General features: G+C 52.5%; 1 protein-coding gene and 1 long non-coding RNA gene across 8 annotated transcripts in view; one reads left to right on the plus strand and one right to left on the minus strand.

The window, feature by feature from the left end:
* The first annotated feature begins 259 nt into the window (after window positions 1–259).
* LOC108290240 lies at window positions 260–6,308 on the plus strand. 2 transcript variants are annotated; one of them, XR_005197098.1, is made up of 2 exons: window positions 260–1,694; window positions 6,026–6,308. It is a non-coding gene; the product is annotated as an uncharacterized LOC108290240 (long non-coding RNA). The 2 variants fall into 2 exon arrangements; XR_005197097.1 differs by having other exon boundaries at window positions 263–335.
* The window catches only part of MEF2D (myocyte enhancer factor 2D), a 36,463-nt gene continuing 21,737 nt past the window's right edge, over window positions 6,277–21,002 (minus strand). For 4 of the 6 annotated variants that reach the window (XM_017510015.2, XM_017510014.2, XM_037731899.1 and 1 more), the window contains exons 7-12: window positions 18,848–19,038; window positions 18,324–18,344; window positions 16,938–17,067; window positions 11,309–11,549; window positions 10,514–10,820; window positions 6,277–10,181 (exon numbers count right to left, since the gene is read on the minus strand). In XM_017510015.2, coding sequence (XP_017365504.1) covers window positions 10,170–10,181; window positions 10,514–10,820; window positions 11,309–11,549; window positions 16,938–17,067; window positions 18,324–18,344; window positions 18,848–19,038 — 902 coding nt within the window. In that variant the 3' untranslated portion in view covers window positions 6,277–10,169. The remainder of the gene's footprint in view (window positions 10,182–10,513; window positions 10,821–11,308; window positions 11,550–16,937; window positions 17,068–18,323; window positions 18,345–18,847; window positions 19,039–21,002) is intronic. The other 2 variants (XM_017510017.2, XM_017510016.2) reach the window with 1 other exon arrangement.

A 21,002-nucleotide genomic window follows, 5' to 3' on the forward strand; every position in this document is an offset into this window, starting at 1 on the left:
ATCTCCCGCTCCTAGGGCTTCTGCGCAAAGACCCAGGCCAAAGACTTCGCTGTGTTTGGGGACCGTCGCATCACCCCTGAGGCAGGAGCCAAGATGCCTCCTTTCTGCTGGATCTCCAAGGTAGCGCCAAGTCGCAAGGCAGTGTTGACTGAGGTTAGGAGTTCCGGAAAACAGCCAGGGGGACAGAGGGCGCTGTCTTCCCTCGAACTGAGCAGCGCGTTCGATTTAGAGGAGGCGTTAGATTTACGCATGCGCACCCTCTCCGGGAAGACCTGGCGAAACCCAGCCAAAATTGACTCTCGGCTGTTTTCCCCATGTAGGGGCACATCTTATGGGTACGCATGCGTCCTGCCTAGGCTGCGGTTGGCTGATAATTCCGTCTGTCACTAGAAGAACCAGTGGGGTGAGGCTGAGGCTCCGCTTCCCGCCCATCGGCAGGGGCGCGGAGAGTGGATTGGGGTCTTTGTCCGCGCCCACTGCAGTGTAGACAAGCCGACTGAGGATCCTGTACGTGCCGCAGGTCGCAGGCTTGGAAGTGTTGGTTGGCGGAACCATTGCCTCATTTGCCGTGTCACAGCTGGAAGGGCGCCAGGGAGAGGGGTGAGGGGGCTGCTCGCAGGGCGGCAGGACTGGCGCTGCATTCGAGCAGGGTCCGAGGTCCAGTTGCCAATCAGCCATTTATTGAGTGCCTCCTGTGTGCCATACACTTAGGAATATGGTGATCTCTGCCTTCTGGGAGTTTACAGCATTGAGGAGATTAAACAAGTGACTTTATTGCCTTCCCTCGACCTCCTTTTTACCGCTTTGCCTTAGATGGAGATTTTCTTTCTGAACCCGGAACCGCTCCCTTGTCCCCGCCTGTCTCTAGCTGGCAGGGCAGGGATTGGGCGACACGGCCGGCGCCAGCCTTCGGTCTCCGCCGAAAGTAGTGAGACTGGCAAGGACGGGCCCCGCAGGTCACGTGAGGGCGGGGCTTGGTGGGCTCGTGACTCCCGTAGGCGGGGTTCCTTCCCTCCCCGCTCCGGCCGGCGGCGTTGTCACCAGCTTTTATGGGGCACGTGGCGGCTGATGCGCAGTAAATAGGAGTGACTCTCCCCTGCGAAGGCGGGGACCGCAGTTTATGAGACCAGACAAACTGCCGGAGCTAGGCCCTAGAAACTGTAAACACTTGGCAGCAAGTACAAAGCAAAGGTGGCGCGGGGCGGGTAGGGGGGGGAAGGAGGGGAGGAAGGGTCAAACGTAAATCCGTCCGACTGGAAGCACTAAATCCTGAGCCCTGAGGCTGATCTGAACTAGACCTAGCAGGGAGAAGTGTGGAGGCTGCTTCCTAGCGCCTCCTCTTCCTTTTGGGCCTCTGCTTTACCAACTGTGAAATAGGGTAGGGGAATGGACTTCAGGCAGTGACACAGTGATTTAAGACTGCAAACAGATACGAGCGGGCTGTATTGGCTCCAGTAACACGCGAGCCATTCTGAAACCTGGGGTGGGTTCGCCCAGTGTCCCTTCCACATCCGCTGTTCTGAAACAAGTTTCCACAATCACAAGGCTGGAAAAGTTACTCAGCCCATGGGACTGAGGGGTGTGAGTCAGAAGAACATGAGCTACAGAGAACTGGTCTGGCCTTCTTGGCTGAAACGAATACCACCCTTTGCTTCCCGCCTACCAAGAGCTGCCTCTTTGGGTGCAGGAGGCCAGTGGGTGCTAATTCTTCTGTGAACCGATATCTGAGCCCAGGCAACTGGGACCCTAAGGATCTGTGCTGCTTCAGAAGCTGATTTGCAGCTGAAATGGAGAAGCTGCAAAAAGTTACATGCTCTTATTATTTACTTATTAAATATTTTTTACACTTTTTATTTCTTTTTGATGCCATGCGAGTGGAGGAAACAGTAAGGAGCTCTTGAGTATTATTTTTAAAAATCTATAGGGTTTGTAGCACTCCACAGTTTACTGAGTGCACTTTGACATGCATTATCTCATTTTAGCCCCACTGAATACATACTGTGTGCCAGGCATGGAGCCAGACACAAACATGGGCAGAACAGTGCATTTTTTCTATTTTTTTTTTTTTTTTTCGAGAGGCAGAGCCTTGCTCTGCCACCCAGGGTAGAGTGCAGTGGTGCAATCTTGGCTTACTACAACCTCCGCCTCCTGGATTCAAGCAATTCTCCTGCCTTAGCCTCTTGAGTAGGGTTTCACTATGTTGGCCAGGCTGGTCTTGAACTCCTGATCTCAGGTGATCCACCTGCCTCAGCCTCCCAAAGTGCTCGGATTACAGGTGTGAGCCATTGGGAGCTTCAGTCTGGTTGTAAAGAGAAAACAGAAAGTGGTACCTAAATTTCCAGGTAAAATTGGGTAGGTGCTATAAAGAAGGGGCAGATTCCTAAGACACTTCATTGGAGGCTACCACAGCCAGCTGGGCAGGACCAGGGGAGGGAGAGAAATCAGGAAAAATTTAAGGATGGGAAAATTGTAGGAGTAAAAGATAGGAAGGGTTGCAGATAAATAGGCATGTAGAGCAGTTTTTTGCTAGACCTCTTCTCACCCAGATCAAGTATCTATTTTCATGTCTTCGACTAGTAGCAGTAAGTATTCTCTTCAGTATCTACGAAACTCATTTCTTCTCCATCCTTCTGTCTATGCCTTCCTTGGGTGTAGGCTCTATTTCTACTTGTAGAGGTTCCTGACAGGCCACTTGCCTCCAATGCAGCATTCCTTTCCAACTGATTTTCAGTGTACTGTCAGAGGGGAACTTTTACTGGCAGGAGCTTTCTGAAATGCAAATGTGGCCAAGTCCTTCCTCTATTTAAAATGTTTTGATGACCAAATATCTTCTGCAGAATAAAATCGAAGTCTTGGCAATCAAGGCCTTTCCTATTGGGGTCCCCTGCCTACCTCTTTGGTTCTGTGTGCTGTTCCTTTGACCTGCACCACAGTATTTGATTTCCTGCAGCCACCCTAGTCTCTCGATACCTTATGTGCTATTCCTGTTATAAAGAATATCTTCCTTACCCTCATTTGCCCAGGCGACTCCTATATGTCTTCAAAATCCAGCTTAAGCTCTTCCTCCAAGGAGCCTCCTCTCATTTCCATTAGTTTGCATTTGGGTATGCCACGTCTCTGATCCCAGAACCCCACTTACATTCTTTCTACGTGACATTAAACACAGATTCAAGCGTAGACTGTTGGTTCAGTCTCTTGTCGCCATCAGACTGTGTTGCCTGGAGGTAGGAGCTATCTCATTCGTATGTCCCCAGTGCCTAACAAGGTTTCACAGTATAGGTGCTTGATAAATGTTTGTTGCATTTCAGACAGATTATGGCACGAGCCATACCACAGAGGATCTGTCTGGGAATGGATGGGGCTGTCTGGTCTGCCTAGACTCCACGGGATGCACAGGGAGCCATATGGACTAAGCTTGGAAAAAAGGTTGTGCTGGCTCTTTGAAGGCCTTGGGACACAGGCCAAGGAGTTAGCACTTTAGATGGTGGGTAGTGGAGAACCATGAGGTGTTAGATGATCAGAGCTGGGCCAGAGATGGGGAGGATGCGTTGGAGAAGGGGAAGGTGGGGGATAAGAGAAAACAGGCAGCTATTAGCTCTGTTTTACAGAAACAAGCTTAAGGAGAATGTGACTACCCAAACCACACAGCTGGTAAGTGGCAGAACGAGAAGTTGAACCAGTTACTTCTGGACTATGGCAAGTTCAGAGATCCTTGTACCACACCAATAAGGAGTTTACAGTAGATAAGGCTTCAAGGTTGTCCAAGTGTGAGAGGAATCCTGTATCAGTCAGGATAGGTTATACTGCAAACACAGTGCTCAAAATCGCTGTAGTTTAACAAAATAACAGTTATTGTCTATTCACACAGAGTCCACTCTGGTGCTGGATAAAACCTTAGGGCAGCTTACCAATCCGGGCTGCTTTGATCTGCTAGCACTCCTCCTCAACATGTGCTTCTGCAATTCCCACAACAGGGAAAGAATGTTTGGAGAATCAGGCACTGGCTGCATTTCAGAAGGGACACACATTACTTCCCATTATAGGCTGCTGACTTATAATGACTAGTCCAGTGACCCCACTTGACTATACAGGGACTGGGATGCATAGCCTTTTGTGTGTCCAGGAAGGGAAGAGAACAGGAAGTATTTGTGGGAAATACTAATGCCTACAAGGAAGGAGGCACAGGCCAGTCTTGAGGAACCGACAGCAGATGTGCAGAAGAGAGTGGTTTTGCTCGGGATTTGGGTGTTAGAATCAGGGCTGTTCTGGTCACCATAGAGAAAGGTCCTCTCTTCATGGCTGGGGGTGAGCTAGAGTCAACACTACCAGTGGGCTCTCACCTGTAGCAACGTCTGCAGAATTTGGGGAACTATGATGGAGGAGAGGGTGACCTCACTCAGATGGTGATTGGCAAAAGGCTTCGCTTCTTTGCCATGTGGGCCTTTCCATAGGGCTACTTAAGTGTCCCACAGAATGGCATCTGGCAAATAGAGAGGGGAAGAGGGGAGAGAGTAGAAGCCATGACTTATCCTTGGAAGTCACATGCCATCACTCTCTCTTATTTTTTTTGAGACAGTCTCACTCTGTCACCTAGGCTGGAGTGCAGTGGTGTGATCTCAGCTCACTGCACAACCTCCACCTCCCAGGTTCAAGCGATTTTCCTGCCTTAGCCTTATGAGTAGTTGGGAATACAGGCATGTGTCCCACGCCTGGCTAATTTTTTAATCTTTAGTAGAGATGGGATTTCACTATGTTGGCCAGGCTAGTCTCAAACTCCTGACTTCAGGTGATCCACCTTCCTTGGCCTCCCAAAGTGGTGGGATTATAGGCATGAGCCACTGCACCCAGCCACTCTGTCTTTTTTAATTGCACATACATACCAACCATGATTCACTGGGGAAGGGGACCACACAAGGGCATGAATACCAGGCAGGGATAATTGGAGGTCATCTTGGAAGCTGCTACAGGAGAACAGGCAACCAACAAGGAGCCTTATCTGGAGGGTGGTATCCTCTTAAGCCCCTCCTGCTCAGCTCATCGTTCCTCTCTGCCCCTATTGAAGGAGAAGTGAGGGGCAGAGACTGCAATGACCTTATGAAGGAAGCAGGACCAGTACAGATGGTCATCTGCATTTTGCAGAAACGCAAGGGATGAAGCCTTACTCCTATGTGCTCCCATAACAGGCTACATGTGCAGCACCCACAGCCTTACCCATGCCTCCCAGGTTTTAGGCATTTGTAGGCCTGTCTCTGCCATTTGTATATGGCCCCTCGAACTCCACATTCGCCTCTGCAGCACCTGGGCTAGGTAGAGAAGAGCAGCCACACCCTCTTCAAAGGGAGCCAAGCCGGATCTGCTTTCCTCCACAGCCGCTGCATCTGCCCCAGGGCACTACTGTGCTGAGTATGAGGGCAGGTTTTTTATTTCTTTTCGAGACGGAGTCTAGTCTCGCTCTGTTGCACAGACTGGAGTGCAATGGCGAGATCTCAGCTCACTGCAACTTCTGCCTCCTGGGTTCAAGTGATTCTCCTGCCCTAGCCTCCCAAGTAGCTGGGATTACAGGTGCCCATCACCATGCCCAGCTAATTTGTGTATTTTTAGTAGAGACAGGTTTCACCATGTTGGCTAAGCTGATCTCGAACTCCTGATCTCAGGTGATCTGCAAATGCTGGGATTACAGGTATGAGCCACCGTGCCCAGTCAAGGAGGCAAGTTTAAGGGCAGCCCACCCTGGCTGGAGGGCATGGTGGGGTCACGTGGTCCTTTGGGGTGTGTGAGGAGGGGAGAGAGAGGCTCCTTGGCACTGTTAAAGCACTTTGAAAGGGCAAGAGTGGCGTCCCCTGCTGTAGGGAACCATACTGTGAGGACCATGAGGGTGGAATCCACCTGTGCATAACACGGTGCCCAGGCAAGTCTCTGCAGAGGAAGGCTTTCCGCAAAGGTCCTCACAGTGCCACAGTCCCACACCCAACACCATTCTGTTTCCAACCCAACCTTGGGTGGTGGTTCTGGTTCTGTGTCCCAGAATCCCTCCTGAGGCTTCTAGCTGGGCAACCCCTCCGTAGTGCGGGGCTGGGGCTGCCTCCTTCTGACAGAACACTTAGAAGAAATTCTCACCTGAAAACCCCACCTGAGACATGTGGAAGTGCCCTGCCCTGCAGGCCACCCCCGATTCTTCCCTGCTGAGGTGAAGTGCTGCCTCTCACCCTGACGGGGCCACACCAGTCCTTCCTTCCCGTCCTAGCCGCACCAAAGAAACCAAAACCCACGCCGAAGTATCAGAAACGTGTATTCTTTTTCTTTTAATAGTAAACCTCTTTACAACAAATATAGTGAAAGAGTTTTCAAACAAAACTCATAAGAATCTCGAGGACTTTGTCTTTTCTTATTGTGTAGAATACTAAGAAAGCATCACCATACAGCACGAAAAGAAATATTGAAAACAAATCAACAGCCTCACACTTGGACTCGCCCTGCCCCAGGACCCAGGAAGAGCCCCAGGAGTGTGGGTGATTGTCAGGTGTGGGGGTGGGGCACCTCCATGGCCCGTCCTGCCCCTCCCTTCCTCTTTCTCACCCCCTCCCTCCCTCTGGGACTTGAATGGGGAAGAGGAGAGAATCCAGATTCTCCATTGCAGCCTCCCTCCCCCCATACAAATGCCATTCCTTCTACCAACCGCTTTAAGGGGTGGGGAGAGGCAGCAGAGGGGAGAACACGGAGTTCCCAGGCTCCCTGTCTTTCCCCTCCCAAGAAAGCCTAAACTTACCCCTCACCCCACCCCAAGGGATTCCAAAGAGTCAGTTAAAAATATATAGATATAGATATTTCTAGATACACTTTTACATTTCTGTCTCTCCAAACAAATAAATAATCAGCAAGAGAAGGTGCATTACTTCCTTCCTGTCCAAGATGGGGAGGGCTGGGAAGGGGTCAGGGGTCAGGGGTCAGTCTCGCTGCACTGAGTGTGCTGTTGAGGGGTAGGATGGTGTGTTCCATTGAGGTGGTGGTGGTGGTGGGGGGGGGTCCTCTTGCCCACTGTCCCTGAAAGCTGTGGGAAACCTGGGGAGGGGAGGGCCATTAGATGACTCCAGTGGTTACTTTGGCAAATGCCCAGTTTTTCAAAGGGAGTGAGTGGGTGGAGGCGAATTTGGCTTGAGAGGAAGAAGACATTAAGTCCCCATCTGAGGTCTGGCTTCCCAGGGACCCAGTCATCTGGCCGCCCAGGAGCCCCTACCCCTAAAGAAACCTTCGGATACTGAACTGCAGAAATGTCACATATTCACAGACCACCCCGTCCCCAGGGACAGAGAAGAAAGGACACAGAAACATCCACACATGGTAATCAAAAGCCAGGTTTGCCTTTATGAGGCAGAGGGCAAAACTGGTGAATATTGCACCGTGAACTGCAGGGGCCCTGTGTTTAATGGTGGCCAAGCCCAGCCTAGAAAGGTGGGCAGACTAATGGTGGGAACAGCCTGAGAAGGGAAGGCCAGTCATTCATTTACTGAGCACCTATCATTCAACCATTCACCCATTCAGCATTTATTGAGCGCCTACTATGTGCCAGGCACTGGGCGAGGCTCTGGGGATGCATGAATGAACAAGATTACACCCTGGCTTCTGTCAAGGCCTGGATCAAGGTTTGCCAGTTCTTGAAACTCCCTCTAGAAGCCAGCAGGAGAGGTGGGAAGGCTGGATGTGCTGTCCCCACCCTGTCAGCGGGTTGGGGTTAAGAGTGAGTAAGAACGGATCACTGCTCAGCTGAGGGAGGAAAAGGGACTTGAGTTTCACTCTGAGAGCAGGTCTGGGGTTAGGGGAAGAGGGTACTCCAGGAACTGTGTGTCACGTGTGGGCGACTAAGTGGACAACTGTGGGTGGAAGCAGAAGTCCCTGGAGGGAGAGGCCCTGGCAGAGGTAGGGCTGCAGGGAGAAGCACAGAGGGCCAACTGCCAATTCCCCCAACTGCAGTTCAATGCGTCAGAGCTGAGGGTGAGCGCGAGGAAAGGACCAGGGAAGACGGGAGTGGGGGTCAGAGAGCTGAAGCCAGGGGTGTGGAGCTGGAACAGCCAACCGTCCCTTTGTAAACACACACCAGCCACACACGGACGCAGAGATACCCCAAGAGCTCCAGTCACATAGTCTCGCACACACGCCCAGCCAGGCTCAGAGACACACAGAGGCACGCCCGTGCAACCAGACACATACATAAATACAAAGGTACACCCATGCAACCAGACACACGCACGCACACACACATAAATACAAAGCTACACTCAGACACATAAATACCAGATGCCCTCATGAGCACAGGTACATGTGTGCTCACAGGCCCCTCTGCTCTGGTTCCTTCCCTGCATCAAGTATGGAAATACTGCAAGAGGCTGGGTCATAGAGGTGGGCAAAGATGGTCGGCTAACAAAACTGGGCCTTGTCTAACTCTACTCTCCAACTGGAAGGAAACCCCAAGGGAGCACCGCACCCCTTGGGCAGAGGAGCTGGGCTTGTGTGAAGGAGTGGTGCAGTCTGTCTGCCCACGTCACCCCAGGCCAGGCCCCTTAGGGCGGGGGGTGGTCCTAGAGAGCAGGCTGGGGGCCTGCCCCCTCCGGTTTAATCAACGATCCTGCCTGAGGTCTCAGGACTCCGTGCTTCGGCTGCCCCCTGGGCCCCTTGCCCACTGCCCCGCTGAGGAGGCAGCAGAGAGGGGCGGACTCAGAGGAGGGGAGGGGAGCAAGAACAACAGCAGAAGAATCTCGTCTGTACAGTACGGGCCGTTTGAGTCATTATTATTACAATATACTTTGACAAAAATAGAATCTCATTTCATATCAATACAACAACAACAACAAAAAACAGTTTCCTGGACTGTTACACCGCTAACATTTTCCAAAGGTCGCTATTTACAATTACAGTAGCCAAGAGGGAAGGTGGGATGCGGCCTAGAGGTGGTGGGACAAGGAGGTAGCGAGAGACAATGGGGGCACCAAGAGCAAGGAGGTGGGGTCAGGAGCAGAAGGAGCTAACAGGAGAAGCCAGGGAGAGGGGGTGAGGCGGAATGAGGGAGGTGGGCCCTCTACAGACCTCCCACCCCACAGACCATCGCAGTGTCCACTCCCCCAGGTAGTGTGCGTGCAAGGCCAAGGACATCCCCTCACCACACCTGCCCCGATGAAAGAGCTCTGGCCTGGATCACCCCAGGGAGGTCCAGGCCGACTCTCGCCCCGAGCCACCTCACTGAAGACCCTCTCCCGGTTCTCCCTGCACATTGTGGCCAGCTTTACAAGGCTGGCATCAACCGAGGGGCGGGGAGCTATTGCACTGTATATCTTAGAGAAAAGCTGGGGAAGGGAGGGGCCCGATTTGCCCCCTGCCTAGCCCTTCTGCCCTCCACAGCCCTCTCCTCATGGCTCTGTCTTTCTCTCCAAATGTGCTTCCAGAGAGGCCCTCACCTCAAACCCATCCCCAGCCTCAGATTCCCCAGGCTGCCTTCCCAGCCCAAAGCTCAGCCAGCACCCACACACCTTGGGGGTGCAGCACACACAAGAATCAGCACAGGTGTGGCACGTGTGTGCAGGGCATTTGGGGGCCAGGCTTCAGTATTCTGCTCCATGTGCCTATGGCCACATGAACCCAGAAACAGAGACCCTTTTCAGAACCTCTGCCTCACTTTCCCCTTGAGACACAAACCCACCCGTCAAGCCCACTTTGGGGTTTCAGTCTATAGTGTGGGTTTCTTTTGTTGTTTGGTAGTTTTTTGGTTATTTCCCTCTATCTGGGGGATGGGGTGGGAGGGCTCCACATGCAGGGCTCGGCACCTGTCCTTTCCCCAAGGCCTATCGGGCCCCGCACCCCCTTCCTGCAGCATATGTGTACAACGTGCAAAGTGTCCCCCCTTCCCGCGAAAAACAGAGCCCCCCAGCCAGTGAAAATGGTGGGGGGGACAGAAAGAGGGGATGAGAGCATCCCCCTCTCCAAAGCGAGAATCCAAATTAAAAAAAATATAATAATAATAATATAATAATAATAATTATACACAAATGTAACCGTCAACAGGACATGGAGCACAAGAAAGGAGGTGGGGGTCGAGCGGGAGGAGCCCGGGGCAGGGAAGGGCGGGCGGTGAGATTGTCAACTCTTCATCAGGGAGGCTGAGAGGAGGGGAGTGGGAACCGTCACTTTAATGTCTGTGAAGAGAGGAGATGGAGAAGGGGGTGTGAGGGAGTGGCCCAGGCTACGGGTGTGCACCCCCCACTCCCCTTTCCCCATAGGGCCGGGATTCTAGTGGCAGGGCCAGCTGTGGGGGAGGGGAAGTCATCGAGCAGGACTGATGCTGGAGGGAGGGAGAAGACGGGCCTTTGGCAGGGGTGAAGGGGTGTTGGTGCTGCCCTAGAAGGACTGGCGAAGGGCTAGCCGGCCACAAGGCCTCTTGGGTGGGAAACAAAACAGGTTGGGGGCACGCGGGGCAGTCCCTGGGTGTAGCAGACACTGGCAGACAGGAGAGGTGATGCTACAGTACCCAGGTATCGAGCCGCATCCTCTTCACAGCTGAGCCCTCAGCCTCAGGCTCTGCGGCTGGGCGCAGCAGGCCCAGTGTGGGCCCGAAGTCCCCCCGTCCGTCATCCCGGTCCCCCGTCTCATAGGATCCCCCGGCTGGGCTGCTGAGACCATCGCCAGGCTCAGGGCGGGCAGCTGGGAACACAGCTGGAGGGGGAGGCGCAGGGCTGCGCTCACGGCTTGGGGACACCGGTTCTGACTTGATGCTGATGTGGGGGTGGGTGGTGACTGTGAGAGCAGCACCCACGTGGGGCAGGGGGCTGCCCGGGCTGGAGGCAAGCAGTGGAAATGGGGTACAAGGGATAGAAACAGACGGAGTGAGTGACAGAACGAGCGACAGAAGGACACCAGACAGAAAGTGAGAGAGAACAGAGGATAGGAATATGGGGGATGGGGTGTGGGGGAGAGGCAATTGGATGGAGAGAGATCAGAAGAGGGTTGAATGAAGGGAAGAGAAGGGAAATAAGAAATATTAGTTCTCTTTCCATCCTGTGTCATCTTCTGCAACCCAGGCCCCCCCCCCACCTCCCACCCTCTACCCTGGGGCTAGCTCATGGAAGGGGCTCAGGGTGAGCCTCCTTGGCATGTCCAAGAGACCCCAGCGCTGTCACTATTGCCTAACAGACTGTGCGGTGCACATCCTCACAGGATGTCCGCTAGAACCCTGCAGGGAACCCAGCTCCCCAGAGGCCCCTCCTCTTTCCGCTCCTCAATTCTCCCTTCCCACACATTCACATGGAGTCTCCCCAGGACTCACATGAGGTTGCTGAGAGATACAGGGACCAGGTGGGACTGTGGCTGAGGTGGCTGCTGCGGCTGCTGAGGCTGCTGTGGCTGTGGCTGCTGTGGCTGCGGTGGCTGCTGCTGTGGAGGCTGTGGCTGCTGCGGCTGCTGGGGCTGTTGTGGCTGCTGCCAGGCGGTGACATTGCCTAGCGACAGCCCCCCAGGCGAACTGAAGGCTGGTAAGGAGGAGAGCTCTGCACTGGTCAACTGGTAATCTGCATGGAGGAAAAGTGAGGATGAACCTGGAGTTGGGGAGAGCACACAGGCTCCTGTGAGGGAGCTGCCTCCAGGAGGACTGTGGGGATGAGGGGACAGGGAGTATGTAATGACAGATGTAAAGAATTCAAGAAGACCATAAAAATTCAGTGACGATGGTACTCAGAGTTGAAGAAACCTAAGTCATAATAACCATGAGGTGCTGTTTTTTTTTTTTTTTTGAGACGGAGTTTCGCTCTTGTTACCCAGGCTGGAGTGCAATGGTGCGACCTCGGCTCACCACAACCTCCGCCTCCTGGGTTCAGGCAATTCTCCTGCCTCAGCCTCCTGAGTAGCTGGGATTACAGGCACGCGCCACCATGCCCAGCTAATGTTTTGTATTTTTAGTAGAGACAGGGTTTCACCATGTTGACCAGGATGGTCTCGATCTCTTGACCTTCGTGATCCACCCGCCTCGGCCTCCCAAAGTGCTGGGATTACAGGCGTGAGCCACTGCGCCCGGCTTGTGCTGTTTTTTTTAACAGGATGAAAAGACGTGGTTTTTGTTTTGTTTTTTGAGAATGATTCTCACTCTGTTGCCCAGGCTGGAGTGCAGTGGCATGATCTTGACTCACTACAACCTCTGCCTCCCAGGTTCAAGCAATTCTCATGTCTCTGCCTCCCGAGTAGCTAGGATTACAGGCATGCACCACCATGCCTGACTAAATTTTATTTTTTTAGTAGAGACAGGGTTTTTCCATGTTGGTCAGCTGGTCTCAAACTCCCAACCTCAGGTGATCTACCCACCTTGGCCTCCCAAAGTGCTGGGATTACAGGTGTGAGCCACCACCCTCTGCCTTCCAATTGCCTTTCTAAGGTAGTGGGGAGCCCTGGTAAAAGCCTGGCGGATAGGGCTTCAGAGGCAAATCACTGCAACTACCATTCCACCTATGGCACAGCCCCCAAGCCTCCTTGACTGTCAGTACCTAAAATTTATAGCAGCAGGGTTTGAGCTGCTGTGCCCACACACATAAACACAGAGAACACAGGCTGGGTGCAGTGGCTCACGCCTGTAATCCAGCACTTTGGGAGGCTGAGGTGGGCAAATCACGAGGTCAGGAGTTCGAGACCAGCCTGGCCAACGTGGTGAAACCCCATCTCTACTAAAAATACAAAAAAAATTAGCCGGGCATGGTGGCATGCGCCTGTAGTCCCAGCTACTCAGGAGGCTGAGGCAGGAGAACTGCTTGAGGTTGCAGTGAGCCAAGATCGTACCACTGCACTCCAGCCTGGGCAACAGCGATGAAAAAAAAAAAAACCACAGAGGAACACAAGTTAGCCCCTGAGGCCTCATGCACATGGGGTAGAGGGGCTGCAAGGGCACATACAGCTGGGAGCACAGCTGGCCAAGGTTCTAGCAGGTCTCCCAATGAGGGGGCACTCATTAATTCATACAATGTCTACCTGAAAGAACAAACTGACGTTTGCACTGTCACAGAGTAAATAGGATCATGGAATGTTTCACGATTTACACAGCACTGTTATGTTTCATGCTGTATCCTATTTGGGATGGTTTAGAAAATGTTCTCCCTAATTCAAGACCAGCTTGGCCAATATGGTGAAACCCTGTCTCTATTAAAAATACAAAAAATTAGCTAGGTGTGGTGGCACGCACCTGTAATCCCAGCTACTTGGGAGGCTGAAGCAGGAGAATCACTTGAACCTGGGAGGTGGAGGCTGCAGTGAGCAGAGATCGCATCACTGTACTCCAGCCTGGGCAACAGAGTGAGACTCTGCTTAAAAGAAAGAAAGAAAGAAAGAAAGAAAGAAAGAAAGAAAGAAAGAAAGAAAGAAAGAAAGAAAGAAAGAAAATGTTCTCCCTGAGGCTGCACTGTGGTAGTGGGAGTGCTGTGATGGGAATGCATCCTTCAGCCATCCCAACACCCCACCACTATGCTATTACTCAGGGAGTCATTTGCTCTGGTACTGTTTTTATTCAGGGAAGATGGCATTCTCTCTGCAATACAGCAATAAGGTTAAAGGTGCGAGCGATGAGGTCAAACTTCCGGGCTACCTCCACTTAGGCTGTGTGACCTTGGGCAAGTTACTGACTTTGCCTATAAACTGGAGGTAATAATCCTACCTACAAAACAGCTGTTGTGAGGACTCAGCAAGTTCATACACAGAAAGCATGTAGAACAGTGTCTGGTTCACAGAAAAATAATCCAAAAATTTATCTATTACTACTTTACAAATGAGGCAATGGCAGCCTCAGGTTTGAGGAACCGGCTCCAGGTCACGGAGAGCGGAGAAAGCCACTGGCAGAGCTAAGACAGGACCCCAGGACTCCATTCCCTTTAAATCACACTTTAGAGGAGTCTGTGCTTGGTTCTAGTATCCTCACGTGGGCCAGGACTTTTGAAATGCTTATATTTAAAAAGCAAGCAAGGGCAGAAACGAGCCCTACAGTCAACTTTTTTTTTTTCTGTCTCTTTTTTTTTACACTCAAGACTTGCCATCCAGTAAGAGAGTCAACTATTTCTAACACTTGTTTTACAGACTGGGAAGCCAGGCCCAGAGCAGTGCAGTGCCTTGCCTAAAGTCCCTCAGTGAGTGAGTGGTGGAGACTGACGCCCAGCCCTGCACTGTCCCACCAGATTCCAGCCCTATCTACTGGGAGGCTTGGCTCCCAGGACCAGGAGGAACATGGCCCCCAGGCCACCTGGCAGCCTCCTGGTCTGCTCCCAGAGCCACCAGAGCCAGACCTATGCAGCCGGTGTCAACAAGAGGCCAGGCCCTTACACGAGGCATTACCATAGTCCGATTACCTCCAGCCGGAACTTGAACTGCAGCCAAGGACTGTAAACAGTGAACAACTAAACAGCAATGTGTTCACTGGGGTTTTGTTTATACACCTAGGATCACCTGAAAACACCTGGTGTTTAAACTGAGATCTGCTTAGCTGCTCCCGCAGCAAAAGGAGAGGGAGCCTTTGCTCTCTGAAAGTTTATAAGAAGCCTCAGACACTTCCCAGCAGGACTCCAAGGGCGGCCTAGGGGTGGAAACTGCATTCATGCCAAAGTGACAGATGAGAATCTTTAAGTCTAACCTTCCTGAGTGCCTGTCCCAGGTTGGCTGACACCAGCTAACTTTTCTCCTGCTTCACAAAGACTGTGGGCCCAAGAAGACAGCAGAAAAACAGAAACCCCCACCCCATAATAAACAGCTCCAGAAAAGTGGTCTAAAAGTGGTCTGAGCTGCTCTCCACCAACTGTCCCTGTCCAGGCCACCCCACCCTCAGGGCTGGTTTTTCTGGTTGGACCCCAGAGCCCCAGTGGCAGGGCTGGAAAAGCCTCAAAGTCCTCCTGTCTACCCACTCCTCTTACAGATGGGGAGACGAGCCCACAGGGTGTGTCTTCTGAAGCAGCCGTCTCTGAAGCTGCCAGGACATAGTAGCCTGGGGCTGGGCACACACATGGGTGCACATGCAAGGGAGAAGGGATGCACAGACACCTGGGTGGTAACTACACACAGACACATAAGCCGGAGTCTGGTTCCTCAACAAAAGGCAGTCCTTCCAGCTGTCTTACCAGCCATGAGGGGCTTTGCTATGCAGAGGGCTGGGTTCTGGATTTTTACACACGGGGAGGAGGTGGGATTTGGTGGGTATTTGCACTGGTGTCTGGTACCTAGCATGGTTCAACTCTAGGAGGCTTGGGGAAGGGGGGAGAGGTTTATGGGTCTTTTGGTCCAGACTAAACTATTCATAGGAATTGGCCGGACAAAACCATTCACATGTGAGAGAGCCTGGGGAAGGCAGAGGTCTCTATCTGGAAACGGCCCAGGCTCTCCAGCCACATGAATGCTCTGGAACAAGGGGACAAGGTGTTTCCTCCTTGGCAACTCCTTCCTAACACGGTGGCTTAGAGTACAGGCAAGGATGGCTAGTGTCACAGACTGTTTCTGGGCAGGTGTGAGTACATGACACAGGCCAGGATGGTCCTGGGGACTCAGGACAGCCCAGGCACTGGGTGTCCTATCTGAATTCTTGTGTCCAGACGCCTTTCTCATGTCCTCAAGTGACTCTTTACCTTCAGATCCCACTCTCCAACCTTCCCCCGTCTTCCTCCTTCCTCGCTCCCTCATCATTCTACCACCATGCCAAAATTAGAGGAGAGACCGTCTTCCTCCCCCTCTGCCTTGCCCTGGAACCCCCATTTGGCTTTCCCAGGAAGCTGGCAAACTGACCCTGACTGTGCTTTCTCTCTGGCCTCCTCAGCCTCCCTGTTTTCTCTCCCTCATTCCTTCATTCTCTTCCAGGGAGCCTTTCTGAACTGACCACGTTCCCCTCACCACTCCCCAGACCTGGAGCCTAGAGACTGGTCAGGCCGAAGCACCTGCTCACCTGCCCCTGTCTTGTCTTCTCCTCAGGCTGGAGGCTCCCTGAAGACAGGGGGTCCCTTCTCCATTAGGTACTATTTTAAAAATAAATAATGCTGGCCAGGCATGGTGGCTTATGCCTGTAATCCCAGCACTCTGGTGGATCACCTGAGCTCAGGAGTTTGAGACCAGCCCAGACCACATGGCGAAACCCTGTCTCTACTAAAAATACAAAAATTAGCTGGGCATGGTGGCATGTGCCTATAATCCCAGCTATTCAGGAGGCTGAGGCAGGAGAATCACTTGAACCCAGTGAGCCAAGGTCTCAGCACTGCAATCCAGCCTGGGTGACAGGGCGAGACGCTAAAAAAAAAACAAAAACAAAGAACCCCCACAATGCCTAGTTAAATTTGAATTTCAGATGAAACAAAACATAATTTGTTAGCACAAGTATATCTTTGGTTCTGGGCAGTTGGTAACACAGCACTTTGGGAGAGTGAGGCAGGAGGACTGCTTCAAACCGGGAATTTGAGATTAGCCTAGACAACACAGAGACACCCTGTCTGTACAAAAAAATTTAAAATAAAGCCAGGTATGGGGGCATGTGCCTGTACTCCCAACTACTCAGGAGGCTGAGGCAGGAGGATCACTTAAGTCCAGGAGTTCAAGGCTGTAGTGAGCTATGATGGCACCACTGCACTCCAGTCTGAGTGACAGTGTGAAACCCTGTCTCAAAACAAAAAAACAAACCCCTCCAAATTAAATATGTCATTGGGACATACATTAGCAGAAGAATGCCTTTGGGACATATTTGTACTAAAAAACTACTTGTTTTATCTGAAACTTAAATTTAAAGGCATTCTGTGCTTTTATTTGCTAAATCTGTTTACCATAATCAGGTGAGGGCTCCCCCAAATCAATGGCCCTCCTCAGATGGGGCCTGTCCAGGGGATATAGAGCATTTCTGTCTGGTCACTTGCCAGCCCCAAGCCCAAGTGCACACATGCACATGTCACATGAACACTCACCTGTGTTGTAGGCAGTGGGCATGGAAGAGAAGGGGAGGCCCTGGCTGAGTAAACTCGGCGTTGCCACAGAAACCACTGGGGTGGTGAGCGAATGGGTAGACTGGGAGACCCCAAGGCGCTGGGCATTGTTCTGCAGGAGAAAACTGTCTGTCAGGAGGTGGCTGATGGGTGGGCAGTCTTATGCTGGCCCTCCATCCCAAGCCCAAGGTGAGGTCCCTGAATCCAAAAGCCAAGGTGGGGTGCCTTAGCACGGAGGCCCCCCCCAGACACACAAACACACGTTGGTGCATTCACAGAGACACTCAGATCCATGGAGAGAAACATGCACACACAGATTCACTGACACCAACACACGTGCAAAGATGAAAGCACGTGTGCCGGCCCTGTGGCCTCAGCCCCAACATTCGCCCAGCCTCCCAGTGCAGAGTGAGGGAAGGGAGACATCGTCCATCCGTCCCTCAGGAGCCCACTCTCCATCCTTCACACTGCTGCACACGCCCCGGCAGAGGCGTGCTGGCATCTGCAAGGGGAATGTGGGGCCTGGCGTGGCGTGTGCCTGCGCGTATGCACACACGTGTGTGGGGCTGTCAGCTCCATCTGCCGCTGAGTCACTTGTTTATTCCAACTCCACGCTGGGGCCGAAACTGCCGCCGTGTTGGCCGCCAAAGCCTGCCTGCCTTTTCCAGCCTCTCTGGCCTCCCGTCAGGGAGTTGGGGAGGGAGGAGCCCCCGCCCCACTCCTGGCTGGGGGTGAGTATGTAAGTGTGTGAGAGCGAGGAGGAAAATGAGCAGCTGTGACTGCCTCTGAGTGCCCATGCCATGGGCTAAGTGCAGGAGGGAGCACGGGGACACGAGGGAGGTGGGAAGCCCCACCAAGAAGGACAAGTCCAGCCTGGGCCTGGGCTTTGGCTTCCCCTGAAACACCGACTTCACCATCCAGCTGGCCTCCCTCCTAAGGCGGATCCTGTCCTGGATCCCAAGAATGCAATGTGAGCCTGAGTGGAGTCAGAGGACTATGGGATCCAGTCCCCCTGTCCAGGGCCTAGTCTAGGTATCTGGGTGGGACCTCTGAGCCCTGGGGCTGGCCCACTCCCCCTCGCACACATACATACACACAGAAGGAGGTGTGTCTGAATGAACGTAATACCACATGCAGACATTCATGTACACACAGGCACACACACGCATGTCTGACCTCTCACCCCCGCCCCCTACACCTCTGAATCCCACTTGGCACTAAGCACAGCTCCTGGCAACTAAGCAAAGAAACAGCAACAGTCCACGGACAGGCGAGAGGCCAAGGACGCACATGTACTTCATGCTCGGGGACTACAGAGCAATACCCAGAATTCAAAGCCACAGCAAAACAGCTCATAGCCTCACTTACCAGATCTAAATGGTCCTCAGTCTGAGAGCAGAAATAAAACCAAGGGGATGTTCAGTCTCTGGCCTCTGCCCCACCCCACACCTCTGTCCCCACAGCCGTTCCATCCACCTCTCTTCATAAGAGTGGGATGGCTCCACCCAGCCTACAAAGGCAGAGCTCTTCACTGTCCTGACTGATTTCCAGAGCTGCTCCATCCCAATCTCCACCAGTTGGGAAATGCTCACCATCTAATCTCCATCCCTCCTGCTGAAGTGACAAATCCTTTCTATCATCCTCCCCATCACAGAACCTTCCTTCTTACCTCCTGTCCCTTTTTACTGCCTTAGGCTGGTACTTCTTGTGTTGCAACCTCTTAAAAGGCCCTCCGGGAAGAACGAGCTCATAAAAAGCCATGCTTCCATGATCCCTCTTGGGAAGTCCTAACTGCTGGCTAGCCTTCATCTCTCCTGCTAGAGGTCTGCTCTTTCCCCTGTCCCTACTCTTCCATTCCCCAGCCCCCGCCCTTGGCCCAGACACCCACTTACCAAGTGATGCATTAACCCCTTTCCTGCCTGGGAAGTGATAACTCGCAGGTCGGGCTTGCGGCTGGGGGCTCCAAGCTGGGTGCTGTGGGTGGGCGGGGGTGGAGACTTGGCAGGGATGACCTTGTTTAGGCTGTTGCCATTGGCCACAGGGAGGAGGCCAGGGGAAGCCCGGGCACTGACGTAGCCATTCCCTGGAGAAGTGACAACATAAGGGTAAAAGGAAAAACATGGGCCTACCCTTCAGCCCTGTTAACTTCCCCACACCAATGCTCCTGTCACCTGGAACCTCTCAAAGCCATGCTTAAGGCTTTGAGTGGGGGCTGAGCTATCAGATGTTCCCCAAATACTTCATGTCTTTGGAGTAATGGGAGGTGAGTACCCCTTACTCCTGAATCTTTAGGTTCGTTCCCCTAACTCCAAGCTACATGTAATGGGGCTTGGTGATGGGACTCTGAGGTCAGTGGGAAGAACTGAAAAGCAACCATTGCCTCTAGGCTCTGCGATGACAAAGCCTCTCCCTGTCCTCTCTGTTCTTTGGTCTCCACAGGCAGGAAGTCTAGCATTTTCAGATCCCACAGTCTGCCCCAGACAGGACCCACCATGACCCGGGTGTGGAAGGGGTGGCAGCCTGGATTCTGGGCCTCAGTGAGAAGCCTGGTCACCATGACAAATCAACAACCGCTTGGACTGCTCCACGTGCTGTGAGCAGTGGTTGATGTGATTTGGATCAACATGTGACAAGCTGCCCACAGCTTGGAGGAAACACGCCATTCACTGTTGGTGATGGCATTATTGGCACTGGGAGACAGGTAACAGGGCCACCACCATAATGAGCCTGGTAATAACAAATGTAATAACTATCTTTTATATCTGCTCCATACTCTACAATTCACACAGGCCTTTCACACATGTATTATCTTATTTAATCCACACTTTAACTCTGCAAGACAGACAGGACATTAGCCCTGTTCACAGAAGAGGAAACTAGAGCCTTCTTTGGAGAAGTGTAATGACTTGCCCAGGGCTACACAGCTGGCTGGAGGCTAAGCAAGGGCTCTCGGCCACTTTCCACATGCTGGACTTTTTGTATCACTGCTCCCTTAAGGTCTACAAGCATTTCTCTGGCCCTCTCCTTGAAGAAGGAGACATATTCACCGCTCCTTTAATTTCCTGACTTTATGACCCAATTATGACCAGGGAGGGATTATATAGCACCCCCAAATGGGGCTGGGGGATGCTGAGGTCCAAGGATGTGAGGGGGACTGCAGTCAGAAATGCCTCCTTGCTCTGTCCCCTAAGAGCACGCTGTTGCCCTGGAAGTGTGTGCCAGCCTCCATCCCAATTCCCGGATCACTCTGGGAATGGCAGGAATGTCAGGGTGACGTCAATCGTGACATTCGAAGTCACAGTCACCCAGCCGGACAACAGTACAGGGCAAGAGGGGCTGTTGCTGCCAGGGCTGAGGGGGGCAGCCTTTCTTCTATGGCTTTTTTTTTGAGATGGAGTTTCACTCTTGTTGCCCAGGCTGGAGTGTAACGCTGTGATCTCAGCTCACTGTAACCTCCACCTCCTGGATACAAGCGATTCTCCTGCCTTGGCCTCCCAAGTAGCTAGGATGCGCACCATGCCTTGCTAATTTTGTATTTTTAGAAGAGACAGGGTTTCTCCATGTTGGTCAGGCTAGTCTCAAGCTCCCGGTCTCAGGTGATCCACCTGCCTCAGCCTCCCAAAGTGCTGGGATTACAGGCATGAGCCACCATGCCCAGCTGCTTCTGTGGCTTATGTATGCATGCTCACATGCACACATCTAACATCTGGATACTTCTGTAAGAGGGAGAATGCACGTGTGTGTGTGAGTGTCTATGTGAGTCTGTCCCTATCGTTTGTCTAGGCAATGCCTGGCATTCTCATCCTTCAGATCCCAACCAGATACTTGAACTCAACTGTAAAAAACTTGGGTCTTCCCCTCCAACTAGAAATGCTGGCCCGTTTTCTCACGGTTTACTCAGAATTCTCTGAGCCTCCGTCTCTGCCGATCATCCACACCAATCATTGCTACAGAAAACAAAATCCAGGGGCTTAAAAATTTCTGACTCTTCCTCCAGTTCTGGCCCTGGGATCTTCCTCTCATCTAGGTTCCTTCCTGGTCCTTGGA

The sequence above is a fragment of the Cebus imitator genome, unplaced genomic scaffold, assembly GCF_001604975.1.
Source record: "Cebus imitator isolate Cc_AM_T3 unplaced genomic scaffold, Cebus_imitator-1.0 Scaffold427, whole genome shotgun sequence".
In the NCBI taxonomy this organism is placed as follows: Eukaryota; Metazoa; Chordata; class Mammalia; order Primates; family Cebidae; genus Cebus; species Cebus imitator.